The following is a 25,239-nucleotide window of genomic DNA, read 5'->3' as shown; positions in this document are numbered from 1 at the left end:
AGCTGGGCAGCTAGGCAGTAGAGTTCCAAATGCGGAACTGCTAAACCCCTTTGCTCAGGTGGCGCATATAATTTCTGCAATGCAGGCAGGTTCGCGAAGTAATACAGTAGTCTCGGTAATACTATCAATTTGACTAAGGTAATACGACTCATGACATTTAATGGGAGGGTCTTCCAGAACTGCATCTGTGCCTTAACAGATGAGATGGCGCGTACCAGGTTGCCATCCAGTGTATCCACTGGGGACCTATATATGTAAACTCCTAGATATCTGAACGTAGTCGGATACCAAGTGAGTGTGGTACCGTTAATGATTACGTCAGCCTCCGCCACGTCGTTTTGGAAAGATATAACGCCCGACTTAGCCCAGTTTACTCGGGGTCCCGATACTGCTTCAAACCTACGAAACAATGTAGATATAGCTGGAGGTATAGCATGCAGGTCTTTGATATATAACAGCAGGTCATCCGTATATAAGGACACTGCGTGGAGTCCATAGCCTAGAGGAGTGCCCCATTCCATACCGCTCTCCCGGAGCAGAACTGCCAGTGGCTCCATAGCAAGGGAAAATAGCAGCGGGGATAGGGGGCATCCCTGTCTGGTACCTTTCCGAACGTGTATTGCGTCAGAGATGAGCTTACCCGTGTGGACTCGCACCGTAGGGCGCTGGTACAGCAGTTGCACCAGATGTAAATATTCGTCCCCAAGCTCGTACTTTTGCAGAACCACTGCAAGATAGTGCCACTCCATTGAGTTGAAGGCCTTTTCCAGGTCTAGTACCAGACAACCTGAACGTGGCCAGCGTTCTGACGCGTATGGCTGGAGCCTGAATAATCTACGTATGTTAAAAGAAGTACTTCTGGTCTGGACAAATCCGTTTTGATTGTGGTGGATTAAAGTCTTTACAAACGTGGCTAGTCTCTTAGCTAGGATAGAGGCTAATATCTTATAGTCTGTGTTAAACAAAGCAAGCGGGCGATAGGAGCCTAGGAGATCAGGATCTCTGCCCGGTTTCAGAAGGGAGATCAGCAGCGCTTCATTTTGCGTAGGCGTGAGTGGCGAGTCTTTCAATGCCCCTGTGTACACCCAATGCAATTCTGGTATTAATATGCCTGAGTAAGCTTTATAAAATTCAACCGGAAGTCCATCCGGATCCGGGGACTTGCCATTTTAAAGGGAAAAGATACTATCCTTAATTTCCTCTGGTAGCAAAGGAGCGTCCAGTTCCTCTTGCTGACTCTGTGTCAGTTGTGGTAATGCGAGGGTGGAGAGAAAGTCCCGAATGTACGCGTCCGTAGCTTGCAGATAAGTCTTGTACAGTTCAGAATAGTGTTCCACAAAGGTACTGTGTATATCATGTTGTGTATGTACAGTGATGCCTCGCGCGGTCTTGATAGACGTCACTGTCGTGAGGACTGCATCTTGTCGGATCAGCCACGACAGCAGTTTGCCTGGTTTGTCCCCCATATGGTGAGGAACCAATGAGAAGCCAGAAAAGAGAGGAGGTGGGATGGGATGCAAGTCACTTTCAAGTTTTTATTAATAACAATAGATTTCTGAAGCACAGCGCAAGTGCTGTGCAGGCGAAACCTAAAAATCCCCCCTCTTGACACCAGCGCAGTCCTCATTTCAATCACTGCCTTCCGCCGGCGTCAAAGTCTTTGACATTGAGAGGCCTGGTCCCATCCTGCTTGCCTCCAAAGGAAGGGTCAAATGTCAATGGGACTCGTACATAGTCGCAGTTCGACGTCAAGACCGGGGACAAGACCTTCCTCAAGGCGGAAGACCGTCACTGCAACAGTGTCGCTCTAGATCAGTGTCTGCATCACATCATCCAGCGTCAAGATCTTACCGGTCGACATGAAAGTCCCATAATTCGACATTAAGAACATGCTAATCAGCGTCAATCTCCACTATTGACGTTGAAGCAGCATTCTCACTCTGTATCGAAGAGACATATCTCTCCACCAAGGACTTAGGCCATGTCTAAGACACATTGTACGATGTTGATCATTCCACTCTGGACGTCAAATGTCATTTAGATGGAAATGTCTTCTTCCTCACATTGGTCAGCAACATCTCAACGTATGGACCCTCCATCATCTGAATGAGACACGCGTCTTTCCCCAGTCCGCCCTATTATTCCACCTATTGATCCTCTACAGGTTTCTTTGCAACCTCTACGCATATCTCCGGTGCAACTGCACGCAAGAGCGACCTCAATGTCACCAATTCACAAATGGAAGGCCCCCTCACTTGTCACAACGCCACCCCCAAGAACTCAGTCCGCCAGACTCTCATTATCTCTGTCAACACGATCAGGGACAGGATCTTCGAATACAACCGTAACATAATATATGCCGACCTCTCCACCCCACTCCCCGTCATTCAAGATGCATAGTCAGAGGAGCATCTAAATTTAACATTGAAGTTGACACTCCACCGCCGTCACGGTCTGTGATACTTGAAACTCCACAACCTAGAACTACACATCGAGAAAGCAAAAAGATGGATGCCATTGGGAAGAAAATGTGTGGCACAGCAGCTACACATTTATGCTTTACCAATTCAGCAGCATTATTGGGCAGATACCATCAGGAGATTTGGGAACGCTTGAAATCATTCATGGCTGACCTGCCAGATCACAGGCAACAAGACAATCTAGAGATGATTAAAGAGGGTTACCTGATTTCAAATGAGTCCATCAGTGCCACATTGGACTCCGTGGAGGTTTAGGCCACTGATTTTTCAGATGGCATTTCTCTGTAGCGTACATCTTGGTTAAGGCCTTAATCTTTAAAACCAGACTGCCAGCTAAAGATTGCCAACTTGCCTTTTTTAGGAGCCTCCCTCTTCGGACAGCAAGTGGAGGAGAAAATGCTCCTAAAGAAGCTGAAACACTCAAAGCAGTGGGCTTCTACCATAGGGTTCAAAACCCTAGTTGGCCCTATCCATATCAAGAACGACTGGCTCAAAGGCCATTTCATAGCCGATACCAGAGGAGACGATACTCACCACATAAACCCTCGCAGAACAGGGGAACAAAATCTCGGTAAAAATGATGAGGTTCAAATACCCCGTCCACAGTATCCCACTCCAGTGGGGGAGCAGTAAAACATTACCTGGAAGAGTAGAAGAATATAACAGACAAATGGGTCCTAAATATTATTCAGAACGGCTATGCACTCTGTTTCACAAGCATTCCACCACTAGTCCCTCCACAGCAACTCATGACTGCCCATTTACGCGACCTCAAACAAGAAACAGCACTCCTACTGCAGAAAAAAACAATAAAAAAGTCCCTCAACATCAAAAGAACAAAGGGATTTGCTTGAGGTATTTCCTTGTCAAAAAGAAAAATCAGCTCAGTCAGTTCTGTCCAATTCTGGATCTCCGGTACCTCAACAAAAGGATGTATTAAGAAAGAGAAATGTTCCTGCACTTAAGAAGAAATGATTAGCTCTGTGCAGTAGACCTTCAGGATGTGTACTTTCACATTCCTATACTACCTCATCACAGACCGTTTCTGAGGTTTGTGGTAGCTGTGCACCACTATCAGGATGTAGTACTTCCTTTTGGTCTAAAGTCATCTCTTCTGACTCTTCTCAAGTGACAATGGTAACGGCACAACTAAGAAAATAAGTTATTTTTATATATCCATACCTGGACCACTGGCTCTTAAGAGGAGATTCTTCCCACAAAGTGAAAGAAGACTATGCCACCACAAAATTTCTTCTGACAAAACTGTGTCTACAGGTCAATGTAGAAAAGTCCATCTCAACACCAGTTCAGTGTCTTACCTTCTGGTAGTGACTCTAGACGCTCAGAACGAAAGTGTGTATCCTTCAGAGGAGAGAGTGTTATCAATTCAAATTAAATGTATTCAAATCTTGCAGCGGACCAAACCAACGGTTCGCAAAGTAGCATCTCTTCTAGGATCAATGGCATCCTGCATCACTTTAGTCCCAAACGCACACCTACATATGAGGCATCTCTAAATGTGCCTAAAAAATCAATGGTTTCAGTGGACCGGTCTCTGGGAAGATTTGATTCTCCTGACAATTCATGCATGTCTCTTTTTTGGTGGGCCAACTCTTAGTCTGCTGATGGGGGTACCTTTTTAGAAAATAACACCATCTCAGTCTAACACCACAGATGCGTCACTTTATGCCCAAATGAACAATCTGGCTATTCCAGGTCTATAGTACCAAATAGGAAAAAAAAATGCATAAATCTGTTAGAACTGAAAGGAGTTCTTCAGGCTCTCAAAGCTTTCCTTCTGTCTTTACAATCAAAAGACCTTATGATTCAAACAGACAACACCACCACCATTTTTTACATCAACAACCAGGTGCACCAAGGTGTTTGCTGTGCTTAAGAGGACCCCGTTGAGGGGGATAGCCCTTAAAATTAATATTGGTTGCCCACTGTTCAAGAAACTGTCCCAGATTGTCTGATAGCCTGTTCCACTAGGGCTAAGGCCTCTCTCAATGGGCTGGCAAAAGGAGTGCCTGCCCTTGATAGCTGATAAGCTGCGTATTGGGACTCCAAGCATATGCTAACAAAATACTGACCGCCTGATCCAGCCAGAAGGACACTTTGATTGCAAGACATTTTGGTTTGATCCTACTGCACAGACCCCCCACGTTTAGGAGGTGCTACTATTTCTATCTGCTAAGTCCTCAACTTTAAATTATTCTTCTGATAACTATTCTGTTACCTTCAATAATGCTGTTTCTGGTGGGCACTCTGCCTACTAAAGATTCCTCACTGATCTCACGTCTCCTCTTTCTGTGGATTGTCCTCTTTTTAGATCTAAAAAGATCACAACTTAGTACTTTTTCACTTACCAACAATTTATCCGACTGCATCTGAAGGTGCAGAAAGGGTGAACACAAGGAACAGATATCAGCGTGAGTCAGTGCTGAGCTGTACGATGCCACCCATAGTCGCGTTTGACTGCTGCTACAAAGTTTTCCTGAATCCTGTCTGGCATTATGGCTCTGTTCTAAGGTGAGGAATCTACTTTTAGATAGATTATAAACCAGAAATAGTATTGCCAGAGATAAGTAAGTTCTTTGAAGATTTTGTCAGCTTCTAGTTGATTAAGCATCCTTCAAAAATCTATTTCTTGAGGGAGGAGCCTAGCGCGCAACCAAGATGGCCGCGTAGGTGCGAGGCTCCCGAGGACCTCCGCGACCTCCTGAATTAATCCTGGCGATATCCTGTCCTTGTTGAGGGGACTGTGTCTGTGAACCCGAGCTGAGGCGCCACCCGTTTTTCGGGTTCGAATCGGACCCCGGACACCGGTGGGAGCACCGATCGAAGGTTGCGGCCTTCTCCGCGCCGGCCCCCCGGATTGGAGTAGTGGGGCGATCCGGGGACAAAGTGAACAACAGCGGCGGGCAAGGCTGGGCGACTCGCGTACCCCGCACTTTCACTTTCGCTTTTGCGCCCCCCTTGCCCTCAAGCGAGGTAGGGTTGCGGAGCGGGGTGCGGTGGTGTGGCCTTGTCAAGGTGCCCGGCTGACCCGCCGGCTGTGGGTCGTCCTGTGGTCCAGTGGTCGCCCTCCCCCCCCCCCCGGAACCCGTGCACTGGTTTATCGCCCCGTTTAAGGAGATTGGCACGACGGTGGGAGAGCAAGCATGTCCACCAAACAAGATGGCGACCGGGCGAAGGTGAAGACGACCCGCCGTGGCCCGGCGCACCAATCCAACAGTATGGACCGCTACACTCTCCAGAAGGGATCTCCGGAGACATCGCGCACATCCCCGGCGGGCCCGACGGAGGCATCTGCTCAGCCGGTGGATCTGACCCTCCGGGACGTCATGGGCGCCATCGCAGAGATGAAGGCCTCGGTGGACCAGCGCTTCGACACCCTAGCGCAAAAAATAGACTCGGTCCTTGTGGATGTGAGCCTCGTGAGGGCTGACTTGTCCAAAACGAACGACCGGGTCGATTCCCTGGCCCACACCACAACGGGCCTCACGACGGATGTGGTGGCCCTCCAGAAGGAGGTGCGCCGGCTCGGCCAGGCGAGCGCCCTGATGGACCGGCGATTGGAGGATTCCGAGGGTCGGGCCCGGAGGAATAATGTTCGTATTGTGGGGGTGCCGGAGGGACGAGAGGCGGAGGCGGCAGATCTTTTTGTGGAAGAATTGATCCTCGCCCATCTCCAGCCCCGGGGGCTGAGTAAGCTTTTTGCGGTGGAACGTGCTCATCGGGTCCCTGGGGGCAGACCTAAGGCCGGTGCCCCGCCACGGCCTCTCATTGCCCGGATTTTTAACTTTCGGGACAGAGACGCTATCCTGCAGACCTCCAGGCAACAGGGACCGGTCAAGCTTGATAACATGGATGTGCATTTCTACCCAGACTTTACTCTGGCGGTCCAAAAGCAGAGACTGAGTTTTCTCGGTGTTAAACGTCGCTTACGGGACCTGAACCTTAAGTACTCAATGCTTTTTCCAGCTAAGCTGAGGGTGGAGGTGGAGGGTCGCACGCACTTCTTTGACCGGCCCGAGGCGGCTGGGGACTGGTTGGACACTCTGCCTGGAGATCGGGGCCGAGGGGGTGGGGGGGGTGCGGTCAGCGGGGAGGGCCCGCCGGATCAGAATTGAGGGGTGAATAATAGGCCTTGCTCTGGACAACATTCCTTTACCATTTATTGATCGTATATGTTCCCCTCCTATGGAGGTCGTTCGGGGTCTGTTGGGGGCTTCCCTCCTCCTCTGGGGGACTAGTTAGTTTTCATCTATGGGGCGACAGGCACACTGCACTTTGGGGGGGCTGTCTGGGCTCATGCAGGGGTGCAGGGAGGGGGGAGTTCTGTTGGGATGGGGGGGTGGGAGGGGTGTGTTGTTTGTTTGCACCGCAAGGCAAACCCGCTACTGTATTGTTGCTCTCAGGATGCTCTGTGGGGGACGACTGATTGTTTCCACGTACGATGGGGGGTAGGGATTTGACTTTGTTGTCATGGAATGTCAACGGCCTGGGGGATAGGATTAAGCGTGGTGTGGTCCTGCAGTACTTGAAACGTATTTCACCAGATGTTGTCTTCCTGCAGGAGACACACCTTATAGGTAACTCCTTTCATGCTATGAATCGGCGGGGCTATCGTTTGGTGGCCCATTCGGGCTTCACTTCGGGCTCGCGGGGGGTGGGTATCATGATCAAGAACTCGCTCCCGTTGGAGATTGATGAGGTGCGCCATGATGAGAGGGGACGCTACACTGTCCTGGTGGGTAGAATGGAGGGTAGAGTGTTTATTTTTATATCAGTGTACGTCCCGCCTGGGTTACAAGCTACTACATTTGCGGACCTGGGGCGCCTCCTCCTGGACCTTCCGGGTGGCCTGCTGGTGGTTGGGGGGGACTTTAATGCGGTAGCTTCTGGGTCTATGGATCGTCATCCCCCTAGGGACCTCCCCCGGGCACAGGCGTGGCTGTCCGGCCTTTTAGACACACTGGGCCTGGTGGATTGCTGGCGCCTAAAGCATCCCGCACAGCTGCAATACACCTTCCACTCGGGTGCCCATGGTAGCCTCTCGCGGCTTGATTACATCCTTGTCCCGGCGGCCTATGCTGGGAGGGTGGGGGAGGTGTGCCATCTGGCGCGGGGTATTTCAGATCACTCCCCATTGCTGTTACATTTTGATGTCGTCCCGAGGGGGGAGGGCAGGGTGGCTCCAATCAATGCATGGTATTTGCGCGACCCCACCATTCGTGCCGACTTGATCAAATCCTTACAGCGATATTTTGACGAGAATGTGGGGTCTGTCCCTGCGGCCATCTCCCTGTGGGAGGCTTTTAAGGTAGTTCTCAGAGGGGAGGCCCTCTCCTTTATCTCCCATGCCCGGAGGCGCGAGCGGGAGGAAGTGACCCGGGTGGAGGCCGAGATTGCGGAACTGGAGGGTGACCTGGGGAGCGGGGTAACGGATGCCAAGCTGCATGTTCTACACCTCAAGCAGGCGGCCTATAGGGCCCTCGTCACGGAGGCGGCCAGGGGCCTCAGTAGAGAGCAGCAGGGGCGATTGTATGATGTGGGTGATAAGGCTGGCAAATTGATTGCGTGGTTGGATAAGAGGGAGAGAGCGAGTCGTGTGGTTCCTTTGATTGAGAGGATGGATGGTGCGTGTGTCACCGAGCCGGAAGCCATTGTCTCCTGCTTCGCGGATTACTTCCGCGAGGTGTACTCCCCGGTTTCCCCCTGCTCGGAGGAAGATTCCCATGCCCTGCTTCGGGACATCGCGCTGCCCTCCCTTACGGTGGAGGACAGGGATTTGCTGGACGCTCCTCCCACCTCGGACGAAATTGCCCTGGCTATTCGCTCGGTTGCATCCGGCAAGGCCATGGGCCCCAATGGTATCCCCATCGAGCTTTACAAGCTACGCCCGGATGTACTAGCGCCCCACCTGCGCGCGATGTTCCTGGCGGCCCACTCGCAGGGTTCCCTCCCGCCGGACCAGCGTCTGGCCACAATCGTGGTGATCCACAAGGAGGGGAGACCCCGTGAGCGGGTCACATCCTATAGGCCGATCTCGCTCTTGAACGCGGAGCCCAAAATCCTCGCCAAGGTGTTGGCCAACCGGTTGGTCGGCGTGGTGGGCGATTTGGTCCACCAAGACCAATCTGGCTTTATACCCCACCGCAACACGGCTCTTAATCTGCGACGCTTGCACGGGGTGCTCGCGCGTGTCCCGTTTGTGCGGGAGCCGGCCATCTTGGCGTCCTTAGACGCCACCATGGCGTTTGACACGCTTGAATGGCCATACATCTGGGCGATGCTGGCGAAATTTGGATTTGGACCGGGATTCATTAGCTGGGTCAAATTGTTGTATTCGGGCCCATTGGCGCAGGTGGTGGTGAATGGGCGAGTCTCGGCCCCATTCGCGCTGGGGCGGGGCACGCGTCAGGGTTGCCCCTTGTCGCCGCTCCTGTTTGCACTGGCCTTGGAGCCCTTGGCGGAGTGGCTACGGTGGCACCCTTCTATCCGTGGTCTCCGCTGGACCCCCGAGCATGAGGACCGCGTATCCCTCTACGCCGATGATATCCTTTTGTATCTCGCCTCCCCGCGTAAATCGCTGATTGTCCTGGTTGATGTTTTGCGCTCCTTCGGTCGTAACTCAGGCCTCGTCATCAACTGGGCGAAATCCTGCGTATATGTGCTTTCCGGGGAGGCTCCGGCCCTACCACGGGACTGCCCGATCCAGATTGCCTCCCAGGGGTTCCGGTACCTGGGTATATATATTACTCTAGACCCGGAGGCCCGCTATGAGCGGAACTTGCTACCCCCCCTCCAGCGCTTGAAGGAGGACGTTGCGCGTTGGCGGCGTCTTCCGCTTTCGCCGCTTGGCCGAGCGGCCTTGTTTAAGATGATGTCCTTGCCGCGCTTTCTGTACGCCCTCCAGAACACTATGGACTTGGTTCCGGCGCGCTACTTCCGTGAGGCGGAGAGCCTCCAGCGGCGCCTGTTCTGGGACGGGAGGCCGCGCATTGCTCTGGCTAAATTGACGCTCCCGTGGTACGATGGGGGGGTCGCCCTCCCGGACATTAAACGGTATTACTGGGCCTCCCAACTAGCTGCAATTAATCATGGCCTTTACGGGCCCGCCTTGAACCCGGCATTTGAAATGGACAAGATGCTCCTGCCCGGTGGCGATTACAATCGAGCGCTCTACTCTGGCGCGCCCGACTCCCGTCTGACGGGACCGACGCGTGTCATGGTGCGTGTCTGGCACGCGGCTAATGCAGCTATGGGGTGGAAGGACCGTTTGACCCGGGCGTCACCGCTATATGCGTCTGAGAGGTTGGGCTCCCTGTGGACATCGAAGGGCTTCGAGAAGTGGGACACGATCGGAATCAGCACGGTGGGAGATCTCTGGACGAAGGGGGGATTCAAAACTTTTGAGACGCTGCAGACGGAGTTTCAGCTGCAAGGCAGTGAGTACTTTTGGTACCTACAAGTCCGCCACGCGCTGGGCTCCGTCTTTCCGGATGTCGCGTCCATTCCGGAGTCTTCCCCCCTGGAGGACAGAGTGCTGGATGGCCATGTCCCAGACAGCACAATCTCCCTTATATATAAAAAACTGATCAACGACAGATCGTGCCTGCTGACTAGTCTCCGCGAGGCCTGGGTTGCCGACGGGCTGGAACTGGACGACGAGGATTGGATTTCCGCGGTGGCCTCTCCGAAGGAGGTGGCCATCCCGGCTCGCCTTCGCTTCGTCCAGCTTAAGATCCTTCACCGGGTTTACGTGACGGGGCCAAGGCTTCTACGTATGGGCTTTGCTGGTGACGGATTGTGTAAGCGTGGCTGTGGTGCTTTGGCAACTTTCATGCATATACTGTGGGAGTGCCCAAAGGTGGAGCGATTCTGGCGTGGTGTGCATGAGGTTCTGCGTGTGGTTACGCGTGTCGCGCTGTTGCCTGAAGCGAGGAGATGCTTGCTGAATGTGTGGGAACCAAATGACTATTCGGTCCCGCAGACGCGGTGGGTGACTCTGGGATACATGATAGCTAAGCGTGACATTGCTCAATTGTGGGGATCCCAGAGGCCCCCGGCGGTGTTGGCCTGGAAAGAACATATGGATTGGTGTATGTTTCGTGAAAAGGTGGTGTATGTGGCGAGGGGTAAGCCTGGGGCGTGGGTGAAAATCTGGGGCCCCTGGAACGCCTACCGCGGGGGTATTTGTGAGCCGCCACTGCTACCGGCTGCCTCGCCAGCTCCGTCCCCCTAGCCGACCCCCCTCCCTCAGCCGTGGGCACGTGGTTCCCCAGTCCCTGATCTACTCCCATTCCCCTCTTCAGAGTTTTGCTGCTGGTTGGGATCCCCCACTTACGGAGCACGTGCCGTCACTTTGGATTGCGGGTTGCCTTGCGGGTGTGGTTTTTTGTGTTGTTCTGTTTTGATAAAAGGAAACCGTATTGTGGGCTTGGAGTTATGCGGCCTGCGCTATTGATGTCTCCTGCTTTACCAATCTGCACCGCCAAGAGACTCTTGCTGTATGTATGTCATATGCTTTTGTCACTCTAGCGGCCGGCTGGGTGGTTGTAGGCCCATACCTGTAACTTTTTCAGACTGCAATAAACGGTTTCAAAAAAAAAAAAAAAAAAATCTATTTCTTTAATGAAAGTTTTCATCAAAAACTCTTAAGGCAGATTTGTACTGCTTATATTCAGGTTAGTTGCATAAGGAATATTACTTAATGGTATTTTGCTCCCCGGAATATATATATTTTTTTGCATACATAGAAACAGCTTTTGCATGGCTGTGGCTTCTGATTGATATAAAAGAGAATTTACAGATTTCCCCAAACCACTGAGCGCTGGGAAAAACATTTTATTAAGGTTATGATCCTGTTGAGCATCTTTTCTGTTTGCTACCAATAACGTAGCAAGTTTTAGGAGAATAACTTAATTTATTGCTCATGTACTGGGCATAAAAATGTCCTGTTAATACATACCTGAATTATACCTTTTTATAATGCAGTGAAATAACAATTCATTATAAAATGCATACAGTGTCTTTGTGATGCTTACCAGTAGCCAGCTATTTCTGTTCAATTAAGTCCAAAATCAAGAATTAATACTTGTTAATAACTGTTGGTTTTTGTTATATATTCTACCACTAACACAACTTACTTTTTCAGACTGTTCAGGATGGGAGACAATTCATGAAGTTTATTGATCCAAAATTAGGTGTTGCCCTACCAGAAAGAGACTATGGAGGAAATTGTCTCATATATGATCCTGGCAATAAAACGGATCCATATCACAATCTGTGGGTAAGAATCTATATTCTTGTTCAGGTCGTAACAGATGCGTTCACATTTCAATGTTGGGCACCTTGCTGATGATACGGAGTGTTTTTTTGCTTCCAGTTGAAGTGTTAAAATGACCTTCATACAAAGGTTGTATGAGTAGCAATAATTGTTCATGAAATGAGTATACGATCCAAAGGAATGTGTCTAAAAACCCCGAAACACGAATGCCTTTTATGCTTTAGCGCTGTATAAAACTGTTAGATACATGAAATGTTCACATCCGATTCTTCCCATAAAATCTTAACCATTCTGATCAAAAAAGTGACTAAGGAGTTGGGGAGGCAGTATAGTCGTGACTCCAGATCTTGCATGAAAATCCAAGAACCTGTGTTTGAGTCTTTCATAATAATCTCAAAATGCACAGTCATCCTGGGAAACCTTAAACTGAATATAAGTCACATTCCTTGGTTAATGGATTCCTTGGTGTTGTGGATAGTTTAGGCTATATGCAGATATCAAGGCAATCCTACCACAAATGTGGCCACAGCTTAGGTCTTCTGATGTCAGCAATCCCAGAATCACAGAGGTGATTCATACAAATGATGTCCTGAGTGAAGGTAATGTCAAACTTAATGCACTCCCAAAACAGAGGAAGTTTCTGTCTCGGATCAAGTAAATGAAATGGGATTGCAACACCTTAAATCAAAATTTAATGGCATTGGTATGTCATCCATTTGAGTCACAGACGGACATAACTGACCACCACAGATTAAAAGCCACAACTGACCAGCTGGCTTCTGTCTTAACCTACAAATCCAAACTAAATTTGACGAAAGAAAAAAAACAGATTCACTGGTGAGCTTGACAAATTAAACACATGGACTAATAAATGATGGAAAACCTTACTAGAGAGTTGCTCTCTAGATTGACTTCCATAGCTAGAAGACATCCTGTACCAAAGCAAGAAGGGCAGACTGTTGCACAAGGATTGCAGACCCACCAGTTCTTCTTGATAATTGTTTAAGGTTTGCAGAGACGTGGTTATGCTATACCCTCATCGACAACACCTACTCCATTTAGTGGCATTTATCACAATCATATTACCTGTCCTGGCTTAGCGCATCCATTTGCTTTGCCACAAAATTTCAGCTATGATCATTCTTCTAGTTTACATTTGCCAAAGACTAAGAAATTAACAATGCAATGGCTTTGTTTAAAAAAAATCTCCTTTGCCTCCTGACAGAAATTTAAGAATTTCTCATCCCGACCTTCCAGCACTTCCACTTTTCATACCAATGGCCATGAGAGCCTCCCTATCCATATTGAAGTCCTCCAAAAAAATCAAGCATCTTATCACCACATCCCTCCTCAACAATACCAAGGGTAGGTCCAGAAATACTGTTTTGCTATAGCCCGATCAGCCCTTACAGGAGTTCTATAAGAAGTAGTGACTGGTTAAATGTCTTGCCATTCAAAATCCAATAACGTGCTAAGTTCTATAGGTCATGCTTTTGTTCTCGTCTTAGGGAAGATCTACGTACCACTGAGATAGAGGTCTAGCATGGACAAAGATATTACTGAACCTGTCGGCATCATTCAGCAGTATTGATCACAAAGTACTGCTTCAATTCCATTTTGTGGTTTCTGGCAACATAATTCAGGATCACTGAGCTCGCCTTTTTTTGTGGAAAAATCTTTTCAAACCTGAACTTAAAACCTTTTGCTTGATGTTTTCTGGCATTAGCATTTATTTACTGTTTGCTAACAGGATGTTTCTTTTCATAGAGATATGCCATATCTCTTTGTGAAATGTCCGTCCTGTTGTAGAAAAAAAGCACAGTTTTATTCACATAGTGTCTGTATAGTAAGTCTTTCTTATTCACATCTTCCAGAGATGTATCTCTACTGTTAGATATCAGGGAGAATCCTTGAGGACAGGAAGAGGATTTGCAGTTTGGAAACACCATCCAAAGCAGTTCATGCTATACTGCAACAGAAGTACAAGGCTCTAGATCAAGACCATCTTTTCTCATGGTGCGATCCAGAACCGGATTCTATTATTGTTTCAGCAGCTAGGGAATACCATTGTACTTCATTATCTTCTACAGTTCCTATTAAAAAATATATTAAATAGCTAGATCCTGTAGGGAGTAAGATGTGTGGCACATCTGCCACTGTAGTGAAAATTGTCAGTGCAACAGCTTAAATGTTAGATACAATAGAGCTCTGTGCAAATCATGTTTTTTTTCCTCGCACTTTGGTTTCCAATTTCAATGCATCAGAAAAACAAGCACACTAAATGGATAAAGAGAAATGTAAATAAGAGGTAAGCATAGTGATAAAGAAAAGTGAGAAGAATTTTACAGTTTTTTGCAATCAAAATATATTCTGTGCTCCTATACTTCTTGGATTCCTAGTGGTTATTGTTGCAAATGTTGTGTAAACTATTTGTTAACTAGTAAATGAATTGCATGGATGCGGGGGATACAATACAACATACGATCTGCAAGGTGCCTCTCTGTGATTGTGACAGAGAATGCATCTATGAAGGACTGAATCTGAATTATTTGTGTTGTAAGTCAGTAAATATCTACTCCTTTCTCCTCTAAAATCTCAGTGGAAAACTTGTGCTATAAAGATCGAATACAGCAACTCTTGGAGGGGACTTGTAGGGGAAAGAAAGTTGCAGTTATAAGACCATTTGAATCCTTGACTGAGTACTTGCTATTTGGTTTCTTTGCAGCGACCAGAGGAGTCCACGTTCTATGATGCAGTCTTTCAGGGGACTCCATTATTGAATAGAGATCCTGTCTAGCTTCAGCGGGTCAGAAACCTGGATCCTCCCTGGGTGCATGTCTCTCATCCAGGTTAAAGCAAAACCAAAGGGGATGATGGACGGAGTGCAATGCAAACACTCACCCCCAGTCAATCGATCTGGGTTTAATCCATCATCATTCTTTAGCTCACTCTGCCACCCCAGTTCAGACATGGCCATAGGCAAATCAGTCTGATCCTGTGCCTCATGGGAACAGTCCAGCCCGAACTGTCAAGCCATGTCTTCCCTGGACTGGAAACAAGCATCCTGGGACTGGTTTCAGGTTCATAACCCTCATCAGCCAGGCTATCTGGAATCCAGTGGCAAAGTGAGCAAGGGACCCACGTCTGGGAATACCCTGCCAACTTAGGGCGAACAAAGCAAATCCAAAGGGGATGATGGACGGAGCACTTGAGCAATGCAAACACTCACCCCCAGTCAATCGATCTGGGTTTAATCCATCATCATTCACACTCGCAAACACACGCGGAGAGCACCGGGCGCTAACGGATGGATGTACTCGTCTTCTGAGCCTGAGTGTCAAAAAACGGTGTCACAAACTTACGGACTGTTTTGGATTTCACTGTGATTGCATACTGATAACGCTGAATCACACTGGTTCCGTCAGAATTATAAGACCTCCTGGGTCGGAATTATCACCAGGTTTAAGGTCCGATATATTGGCCGTACTACGAGAAGCCCTGAAGAAGTCGGGGGTGTGTGTACCCCATGACGAAACACGTGTTGGCTGGCTGGATTATTCTGAAATACATCATAAAAACCGAAAACTGAATTCACCTGGTCGTCCTGTGGTCCCTCATTACTCAATTGTTTTGTTGTATGGTTTTGTTTTAGATACAAATGGTAATATGCCTCAGACACTGTGAATTTAACGTGTGCACAGTCTTGCTTTCTGTTCATATAGTGGGCCGTGGCCCACTTGTAGAGGGTTTAGGGGTTGTTTCTCCCTCTTCTGTGGCACCGTTACTGATATATTCGGATTGTGACAAGAACGTATAAAAGAGAGCGCTCGTAAATAACCTGACATTTTGAAATAATACCCCCATTTTGCTAAATCATTCTTTAGCTCACTCCGCCACCCCAGTTCAGACATGGCCATATGCAAATCAGGTTAAGCCATACTTCTTTGGAATTTATTTTGGGACATTCAGCAGGTTAATATTTTACCTATTTATTTATTTATAAAGTTTTATATAGCGCGAACATGACCACCGAGGGTATCAGAGCACTTTACAGATTATGCATCAAGGAAGGGTAAAGGTAAATATACAGAGTTAACAAAGCGAAAAGTAACATTTTTAAAAATTTCCAACAATCACACGAGCAAAGCCTCTGGGCTACAAAACAGCGGCTATGGACCCTGAGTCAAGTGGGGCAGGCGGACTGGAGCCGATATTTCTTCATCTAGAGTCCTTTCACTTCCATTTTGAAGCGGACAGTGGAAGGGATCACCCTGACTTAAGGGGGGAGAGAGTTCCAGATCTTCGGCGCCATGCCTGAGATGGCTCCATTGTCAGTCTTTTAGTTTTTTTTCTTTAATTTTTGTGGTTTGAGTAAAAGGGTGCTGGCCCTTCTGGAGGCCCTTGTACCATATGTGCACTCCAGTTTCTGAGTGAGGTACAACGGGGTCTTGATGTGGATGGCTTTATGTGCCATGCAAGCAATTTTCAACTGTATCCGAGCTTCATATGGGAGCCATTTCAGGGCCAGCAGGTCCAGAGACATGTGGTTGTATTTTTTAGTACCTGTTAAGAGCCTAGCAGCAGAATTGAGGACCACCCTAAGAGGGGTCGTTTTCACTGTAGGCATGCCACAAATCATAGTGCTGCCATAGTCCAGCTTTGCGATCACTAATGCTTGCACTGCAACCTTTAGGCCATGAGCAGCGAGAAAGGGTTTGAGCTTCCTTAGGATGCTGATTTGAAAATTCGCTCTTTTGGTGAGGGAGCTGATGTGCTTTTGCATGTTCAGACTATAGTCTAATATAATACCAAGCGAGGATGGCAGGCCCACGAGGTGAGGTCTACAGTTGAGAGCAGTAATCTGATTGAGCCATTGTTCCATGACCGGGGATTGCTTGTGGGGTGAGATTAGGAGGGTTTCTGTTTTTAAAGCGTTTAGCTTCAGGTCGTTCCGTGTCAGCCAGCTTTGTGTTTCCAGCAGGACTGAATTGAGGGACTGAATGTCCTCAGGGGAGGCGATCTTCAAATATAGTTGGGTGTCATCAGCATACATGTGACAGTGAGTTGCTGGATGATATCTGAATTTCTGTTCGAGGCTCCATGAACTAGTTAAAGAGCATGGGAGAGAGTGCTGAACCTTGTGGAACCCCCAGTGTAACCGGTGCAGGATGGTACAGGGATTGGTTCACCTTGAAGCTTTGAGATCTATTCAGGAGGAACAAAGAGAACTTTTTAAGCACCTGCCCGACAACCCCATCCTGTGTTCCAGGAGGTCAATTAGGTTATCGTGTTTGACAGTATCAAATGCTGACGAGAGGTCAAGAAGGATCAGTAGGGACAACTCGTTGTGGTCCAGCATTCTTAGCGCATCATCGACAATATGCGTTCTGACTGACTGCTATGGTCCGTGCGGAAGCCAGATTGGCATTGGTCCAGCAGTTGGAAATAGTTGATGTGGTTGCAGAGTTGGGCCAGCACACATTTCTCTAGGAGATTTGCCAGGGTGGGGATGTTGGAGATTGGGCGAAAGTTATACAGGTCTGTGGGATCAGCAGTTGTTTTCCACCTGTTTAGTTTGTTTTTTCTTGACAGGAGGTATATATTCATGAGATTTCTGAGTTTTTGAGAAATTGGAGGTTTTAGCATGGAGAAATTCTGAACCCTTGACATTGAGAGGGTAAGGACACTGGTTACGCCTTTCCCCTGAAGACTATTGAAGTTGATAATAGAAATCTGACACTAATGATCAGTCACTAGCATGATTTCCTTTTTCTTGCACAATTTTCCGGTTGCACACATTTCAATTGTTAAAGAGTATTAGGCAGAGCCTCAATATTTTGCTAAGGATTACTGTCCTCAAAAAGGGTAGGAGGACCCTGTGGGCCATAAGATGAGGTAATGATCTGATCTAAACAAATTTTCTTGAAGTAGATCAAGGTTGTCTGAATCATACAACTCGCGGCGGAGTTGGATTACATATTTATGTGCCATAAAATTTGCTTGATGCTATATGGGGCTCTGATATCAGTTGTCTCTTTCTGACTCCGATTTAGACCGGCCAGACAATTCTTTTTGTACTATTTCAGGTGCCTGAGTTTGTACCAACCAGTTCTTCATATGTTAGCGTGGATGCCTGGACAGCGCACTCTTCCACCATTTCTCTTTAGGGCCCAAAGTGGACTTGTTGGCAAAGCCAGTAGCAAAATTTGTCTCAATCTGGGGCAGCTTGTGCTCTTGATTCAACATTCCCGCTCTTGCCAGCACAAGCCCTCTCATATAGGCATTGCTCTGATTACTGAAAGGCAGTCTTGTGAGCCTGGTAGTCCTTCTAACCGCTCTCTTGAACAGTCTGAGGATTGGTTGCGGTCTAATCAGTTGAGAGGATTTGTGGAGGGGACTGCTAGTAGGACTAAAGTGACTGTGAACTGCCTGGCTAATTTCTCCCTGGGCTTGTGAGGGTATATGTGCAGGAACTTCTGAGGTGTTGTATCTTGATGTTCTGTACCACTTTTGAGGGGCTTTCTAGGTCTTTACCTGAAGGCACTACAGGATCTACTTAATAGACCTGCAGCAGAGGTTGGGGATTTTAAGGAGCAGCTGAATGTTTTTCTGGCCTCTAGTGACCGATCCACTTGGAGTCGTGGAGCACCCCTCTCTGGTTGACTACAATGAGAACTTTTAAGATGTTAGGCTAGCTTAGAAGGAATGTCTGTTTTGCACACTGCGCCCCACTTTCCTGATCTTGTTTGTGCACATTTGATTTTTGGAAGAAGTTCAGGATTAAAAAGGAAGCAAAAGCAGATGAAAGGTATGGAATAGTAAACTATCTTGCAGATACTTTTTTCAACCCCAAGTGATAAAGTGGGATGTACCAGCAGAAAATGGGGTGGAGTGGGCAAAAACAGTGTCCAGCATGTTTCCCTTTTCACCTCACTGTTGGGCCTCCACCCCCTTCACCTCAATTTTCTCTGTCCCACTTCAACCATTTGCTGAGACCAAACTCCACCCCAAAAGAGGATTCAGAGAAGGACTGTATGAGCAATTTAAAGGTGTAACTCTGGGTGGTACAGCAGCTTCTCCAGTATTGGATCTTTCATAGATCCACATGCTTGAATCATTCCCCATCATCGAAGTGGAAGACCCACACTCTATTTTAACAAAGCAATTAGCTAAGGTGGCACTAGGTCATGAATTTAATAACCTAGCTATAACCTTTTTGTTAAAAAAGACCAAACTTATACACCAGCCAATCCGGTGATAGCACCCTCTAGAACCTTCCCTACAGAGGCTAGTTACCTCAGATTTTCTACCACTCCTAGTTTGAAGGGAGTCTCCCCTGGACTCTGCTCAGTTATTTCTTCTGGTTTCAAGAAGCTTCCATCAGCTCAGATATATATTACTTTCTCTATCCCATGGGACTTTCTGAACATGTTAGACCATACAAAAGGGGAATTATTCAGGTCATGTAACACCTGGGGCAAAAATACTTTACATTGATGATCCTCCTAAAAAGTGCATTTATTGCCTCTACCCTGACTACACCGTCAAAGACTGTAAGATATGTTGCACTTTCTCACAGAAGACCCTCAAGGATAGAGAGGGAAGACTTCTATTGTGGTTGCAGAGGCTTGAATCTAAAGACCATCCCGTGTCTGAGGCAGAGACACACACATATACCCTCACAAAAAAGAGAGCGATCATTGGAAAAGGAGCCTTCTGAACACCCAAAAAAGGCCCTTAAAAAAATCACATCATGAAACACATTGTCATTCCAGTTAATATCGGGAAAAGTCTCACCACAGAACTTCTTCAAAGGTTCCTTTTGAGCCTTCTACGCCATCTGATAAACCTGTTCTAATCAAAAGGTCTTCTAAATCCCTCCCCTTGATGACAGCATCTTCTCAGGCTGAGAAAATTAGGAGTTCCACATCTTTTTCTCCATCAACGACACATCATCAACGACCTCGACACTAACATCTACATTCTCTACAGCATCATCTCCTTTAATAATATCATCGTCTCTGACCGCGTCGACGACTATTGTTACCAGTAGACTGTTATCGTCAACTGCCTCTAAGTCTCCACCATCGTCGACAAAGCGTTCTAAGTGCTCATTGACACCATCGTTCACGGCTAAGGATTCTGCACCGTCGACTAAGACATTCATGTCAACAGATAAGAGACCACCGTTGATGGAACATTCGTCGACAATGGTACTGTCGACAACACAGTCTATGACGACGATAGCATCGTTGACGATACTTTCATCAGAAAATTTGGTTTTGCCTGCGACAAGGTTTAAATCCTCGTCGACGATGGAGTTCTCGTCAACGGAGTTGCAGCATCTGTTTTCCGTGGCACCGTTGGCTCCTCTGGTGCCAGTGCTGCATCTTTCATATTCTGATAAGCCTAAAGCTGATGTACTTCTACCAGTTCACACATCTCCAAGCCGGGTGTTGCAATACCCACCAGCTATCCTACTGGAGTAAGAATTTGATAGTCTTTTTAGAGTGGCTCATAGCCCTTGAGAATTGAATGTAAAATGCCAAGACTTCGATGACGACGATGATTCCCTGAATGCACCTCCAACAAGGTTGTTTACTCCCCATCTGAAACAACTATTGAAGGAAGTCGCTACCCTATTTCAAAAAGGGGTGATGGAGAAGGTTCCAAAGCTTCAATGGGGGTAATCCTGTTTCTTCCTTCTCAGGAAAATGTCAGGAGACTGGCGCCCAGTTTTAGATCTGCGAAAATTAAACAAATACCTGGAAAAAGTCATTTTGAATGGTCACCCTACAGGATATCCTAAACTTTCTCAACCATGTGGACTATATGACAACTTTGGACCTTCAAGACGCATACTTTCATGTCACAATTCATCGTAGCAACCAGAGGTTTCTTCATTTTCAGGTAGCTGGCACACATTTCAGTTCAAAGTGTTCCTCTTTGGACTACATTCAGCTCCAAGAATATTCACCAACTGCATGGCCCCAGTGGCAGCACGTCTGAAGCTACACGGATTTCAGGTTTTTCCATACTTAGACGATTGGCTCATAAAAGCTCCATCATGCCATCAAGCCAAAGTGTACACTGCAAAATGCCTGTTGCTAATCAAACATTTGGATACCATACCTACAGAAATCAACTCGCGAACTGACAACATCATTAATGTTTCTGGGAGCAGTTTTAAACACCCAGTCGGACATGGCCTTTGTTTCTCCAGAACGGCAGGACAAAATTAGACAACTGCCCCTAAAGCTCTGCAAAAGAAAGTCCACTTCTGTCTGACTGTAGAAATCATTCCTAGGAATGTGCTCCTGCATACCTTTAATTCTAAACTGCAGACTTCATATGCGTCCTCTCCAGGAGAAGTTAGACAAACAATGGCAGGTTCTGGGTTCATTTGATGATGTGATTCAAATTACCCCAAAAATGAGAAAAGCTATGCACTTTTGGTTAGTATTAACCAACGTTTCTCAAGGGATGACGTTTCTCTCCCAAGCAACAGATCTTGTCATCATCACGGATGTGTCCTTGGAGGGTTGGGGCGCTCATCTTCAAGAGCTTTCAGTCAGTGGCAAATGGACGACTGTTGAGAAAACATTGCACATCAATCTCCTAGAACCTGGCGTTGTGCTCATTCCTTCCCAGAATTGCAGGTTCATCAGTTCTTATCCGTACACACTACTTAAACAGGAAGGGACACAATCTGTGGCTCTATCTCATCAGGCACAAACAATTTGGAATTGGGCCTTATACCACTGAGAGCAGAACATGTGCCAGGAGTGTTCAGTGTACTAGTGGACACATTCAGCAGATTCACAACAGATTGCCGCAATTCTACTGCCCTATAGGACCTTTTCTTTCAGTGGGGCACTCCGAAGCTCTATCTTTTTGCAACACAGACTAACCAGAAATACCAATATTACACAAGCTGGCATCCCCAGAGAGGGTCGTGGGCAAATGTCTTTTTAATCGGATGGTCGAAAATATTTTCTTATGCTTTTCCCCCAATTCCTCAGATATTAAGGTTCTAAAGAAAATCAAGAGGGAACCATACAGGTTAATCCTCATTTCCCCAAAATGGCAAAGGCAGTTCCTGGTACACGGAACTTATCCTCTCTGAACAACATCACATTCCTCTGGTAGCGACTCTGACGCTGCTATCCATGAGCTAGGGCCAAGTACTACATCCCAACCTGTCACTTGTTGACCTGGATCCTGACGACAATGAGCTTGGAGAATTGAATATACCTAAAGAGTGAAGAGAAATTCTTTTTAAAGCGCGAGCAGAATCCACAGATAAATCCTACCAATTTAAGTGGAAACGTTTCTGTATGTGGTATCAAGAAAAAGAATTGCATCCATTATTTGCAACGCCGGTGCAGATTCTGCCTTATCTTCTTCATTTAGCCAGGACTGGCCATGCACATTCATCAATAAAGATACACATGGCAGCAATTTCCCGTTTTAGATCCGGGAGGTCGGTGTTCTATGGTCGGCAAGATTAGTTAAACCATTCCTCAAAGGACTTTTTAGATCTTTTCCTCCAGTGAAACAACCTCCTCCGGTATTTAAATGTAGGATTGAGTCAGTTAATGAAAAGCTCATTTGAACCTATCCACAAAACACAACTGAAATTCCTGTCATAGAAGACGGCTTTGTTACTTGCACTAACCTCTGCAAGAAGGGTTAGCGAGTTGCAAGCATTCACTATTCGACAACCTCTCATGCAATTCAAAAAGGACAAAGTAATATTAAGGACTTACCCTAAATATATACCAAAAGTCCCTTCGGCTTTTTATCTCAGCGAGCCTATTGTTCAGAGAATTTTGTTTTCCAAATCCCTTCACTATGGCTGAGAAATCCCTACATACTTTGGATGTTAAGAGGTGTATTAAATTCTATTTACACAGAATAAAACAATTTCGGAAATCTAATTGTTCATTTCTTATGGCAGTATGAATAAAAGACCTCCAGTCTCTAACTCTTCAATTGCAAAATGGATTGCAACAGCCATTCAGGTTTGCCATTACACTGCAGGACGGCCATCATCCGCTAGAGTCAAGGCTCACTCAAGAGTTGTTTCTATGTCCACTGCATTATTCTCTGGGGTTCCAATACAGCAAATCTGCAGTGCGGCCACATGGTCCACCAGGCATACCTTTAACCAGCATTATGGCCTGGATGCTATGGATAAAGCTGATATAGCTGTGGGACAGGCAGTTTTGCGGCATCTGTTTCTTTAAGGGGAGCCTCTCTGCATTTGTGCTTTTATCCATCCCACCATCCTCTATGGTTGTTACTAATGTAATGTATTGGTTTTGCAACAGTTTTGATTTGTTTGCAATATGATAAGTATTAATATGACTGCTGACTAATCTGATTCAAGCATGTGAATCTATGAAATATCCAATACTAGAGAAGAAAATAAGTGTTCGAGGCATATGAGCTGCAGATTGTACACTTAGCATAGGTCGCCATCTGGTGTTGGGCCCGGATGTTTGCAGTTTGTTTTTCTTCTTGGACCGTGTTTGGAAGTCACGAGTTTGGTGACTCCTCCTTCGGTCCGTACTGCGCATGGGCTTCGGCTCCATCCTCAGATTGTTTTTTTCCGCCATCGGGCTCGGATGTGATCCTTCGTACTCCGGCTTCGAACTTCTACGGTTCCAGCCTCGACGGAAAATCCTCGATTCTTCGAGTTCCTTCATCATCTTCATCTCTCGAAGCGGCACTTTTTCCATCCCGTACATCGACACCGGCCTTCGGGCCCTCCGCGACTCCGGTCCCGGCCGATGGAAAGGACTCCGTTTAAAAAGTGCCCAAAATGTGGGTCTAAATTTCCCCACACCGACCTCCATCAGGTGTGTAACCTTTGCCTCTCTCCGGAACACGAGGCTCGAGACTGCCCCGCCTGCAAGTCTTTTCGATCGAAGAAAACGATCCGGGATCGAAAGGCTCGACGCACCATGGCGCACTCATCCTCGACAGTTCCACCGGACATCTTCGGAGACGACGCCGAAGCTTCGGGGCAGACACACACCGAACTGGGAGAAGACATCGTCAGCGCTTCCGAGGCCGACGACTCCGACCTGGAGGACGTAACACCAGGACAGCGGGCCGTGAGTACAATGCCCCCTCCCAGCCCCGCACCGAAAACCAAAGAGACTCCGGTTACTCCCTCGCCTGCCGGCCTGGGCAAAACCAAAACCAAAGCCTCGATCACCCCACCTTCGGGCCCGGTGTCGAAGCACTCAAAGTCTCACGGCAGCTCGGGATCGAGCCAGCCGACGCCCGGTGCCGATAAACACCACTCGGCACCGAAGCCTGCAAAATCCAGCTCGACTCCGAAACCACCGGTGCCGAAGCCTGGACACTCGGCGCCGACCAAACACAAACAGAAATCGGTCGGCACCGACGCTCCGGCGCCGAAACAGCATTCGACGCCGAAACACACGGAGACCTCCAAAAAGCAGGGCGTACACAGAACATCGAAACCTCCGGTTCCAAAATCGCCGGTGCCGACAGACGACTCGGCGCCATTGGCTCTGTTTACACCAGACCCTTTACAAAAGACTTTGTCCAGAGATCCAAAGACTGGCCTTTTGACTGTGATTACTAAGAAGCGTCGCCTTGAGGCTCCGGCTCCTCCTCCTCCACCCAAAAAGAGGGACTCAGCTACTTCTCCCCTTAGAGTACCCTCCCCACTGCCACCCCCCCTCCCACCACCACCCCCTCCACCTTTACCTCACTACGATCCGGCCCCATCCCCAGACCCGGATGACGGGGACCCGGACAATGACCCAGGGGACGCCCCAATGGATCCCACTCCACCAGGGACCCCAGATCCATGGGAGGATTATAATAACCCTGATGTACCCAATGTACCTCAAGACGACCTATACCCATCAAGGCCGTCTCCTCCAGAGGACTCTTTAGGGTTTCACCATTTAGTGCAGAGAGCAGCACACTACCATGGGGTGGACATGCACACGGAACCAGTGGAAGAAGACTTCCTACTGGATACATTTGATTTACAAGATCGTTCCACTGCTATTTTACCCATGCTTAAGGGTGTCACCAAGCACGCTACAGAGGTATTCAAAGACCCTGTCAGAGCCAGAGTACTAAACCCTAGAATAGAGAAGAAGTACAAGGCGGCACCCACAGACCCTGCATACATCAAGGGCCCTGCTCCTCTAGATTCCCTAGTTGTCTCCACAGCTAGAAAGAGGGCTAACTCCCAATCTTCAGGAGATGCCCCACCACCAGACAAGGAATCTAAACTTCTGGACGCGTCTGGTAAACGCACCGCCTACCAGGCTGCAAACATGTGGCGCATTGCAAATACACAAGCACTGCTTGCGCGATATGATAGAGCACACTATGATGAATTAGAGGCTCTTATGCAGCACCTTCCAGAGAAATACAAACGCCAAGCTCATGACCTGATACAGGAGG

General features: G+C 47.7%; 1 protein-coding gene across 2 annotated transcripts in view; it reads left to right on the top strand.

Moving 5' to 3' along the window:
* PTDSS2 (phosphatidylserine synthase 2) overlaps positions 1 to 25,239 on the top strand; it is a 426,270-nt gene that overhangs the window by 147,681 nt on the left and 253,350 nt on the right. For both annotated transcript variants that reach the window (XM_085644752.1, XM_085644754.1), the window contains one exon: positions 11,647 to 11,781. In XM_085644752.1, coding sequence (XP_085500878.1) covers positions 11,647 to 11,781 — 135 coding nt within the window. The remainder of the gene's footprint in view (positions 1 to 11,646; positions 11,782 to 25,239) is intronic.

Source organism: Triturus cristatus, chromosome 3_1 (assembly GCF_964204655.1).
Source record: "Triturus cristatus chromosome 3_1, aTriCri1.1, whole genome shotgun sequence".
Taxonomy (NCBI): Eukaryota; Metazoa; Chordata; class Amphibia; order Caudata; family Salamandridae; genus Triturus; species Triturus cristatus.
The sequence above is the reverse complement of the archived record's forward strand: the minus strand, read 5'-3'. Positions and strand labels throughout refer to the sequence as shown.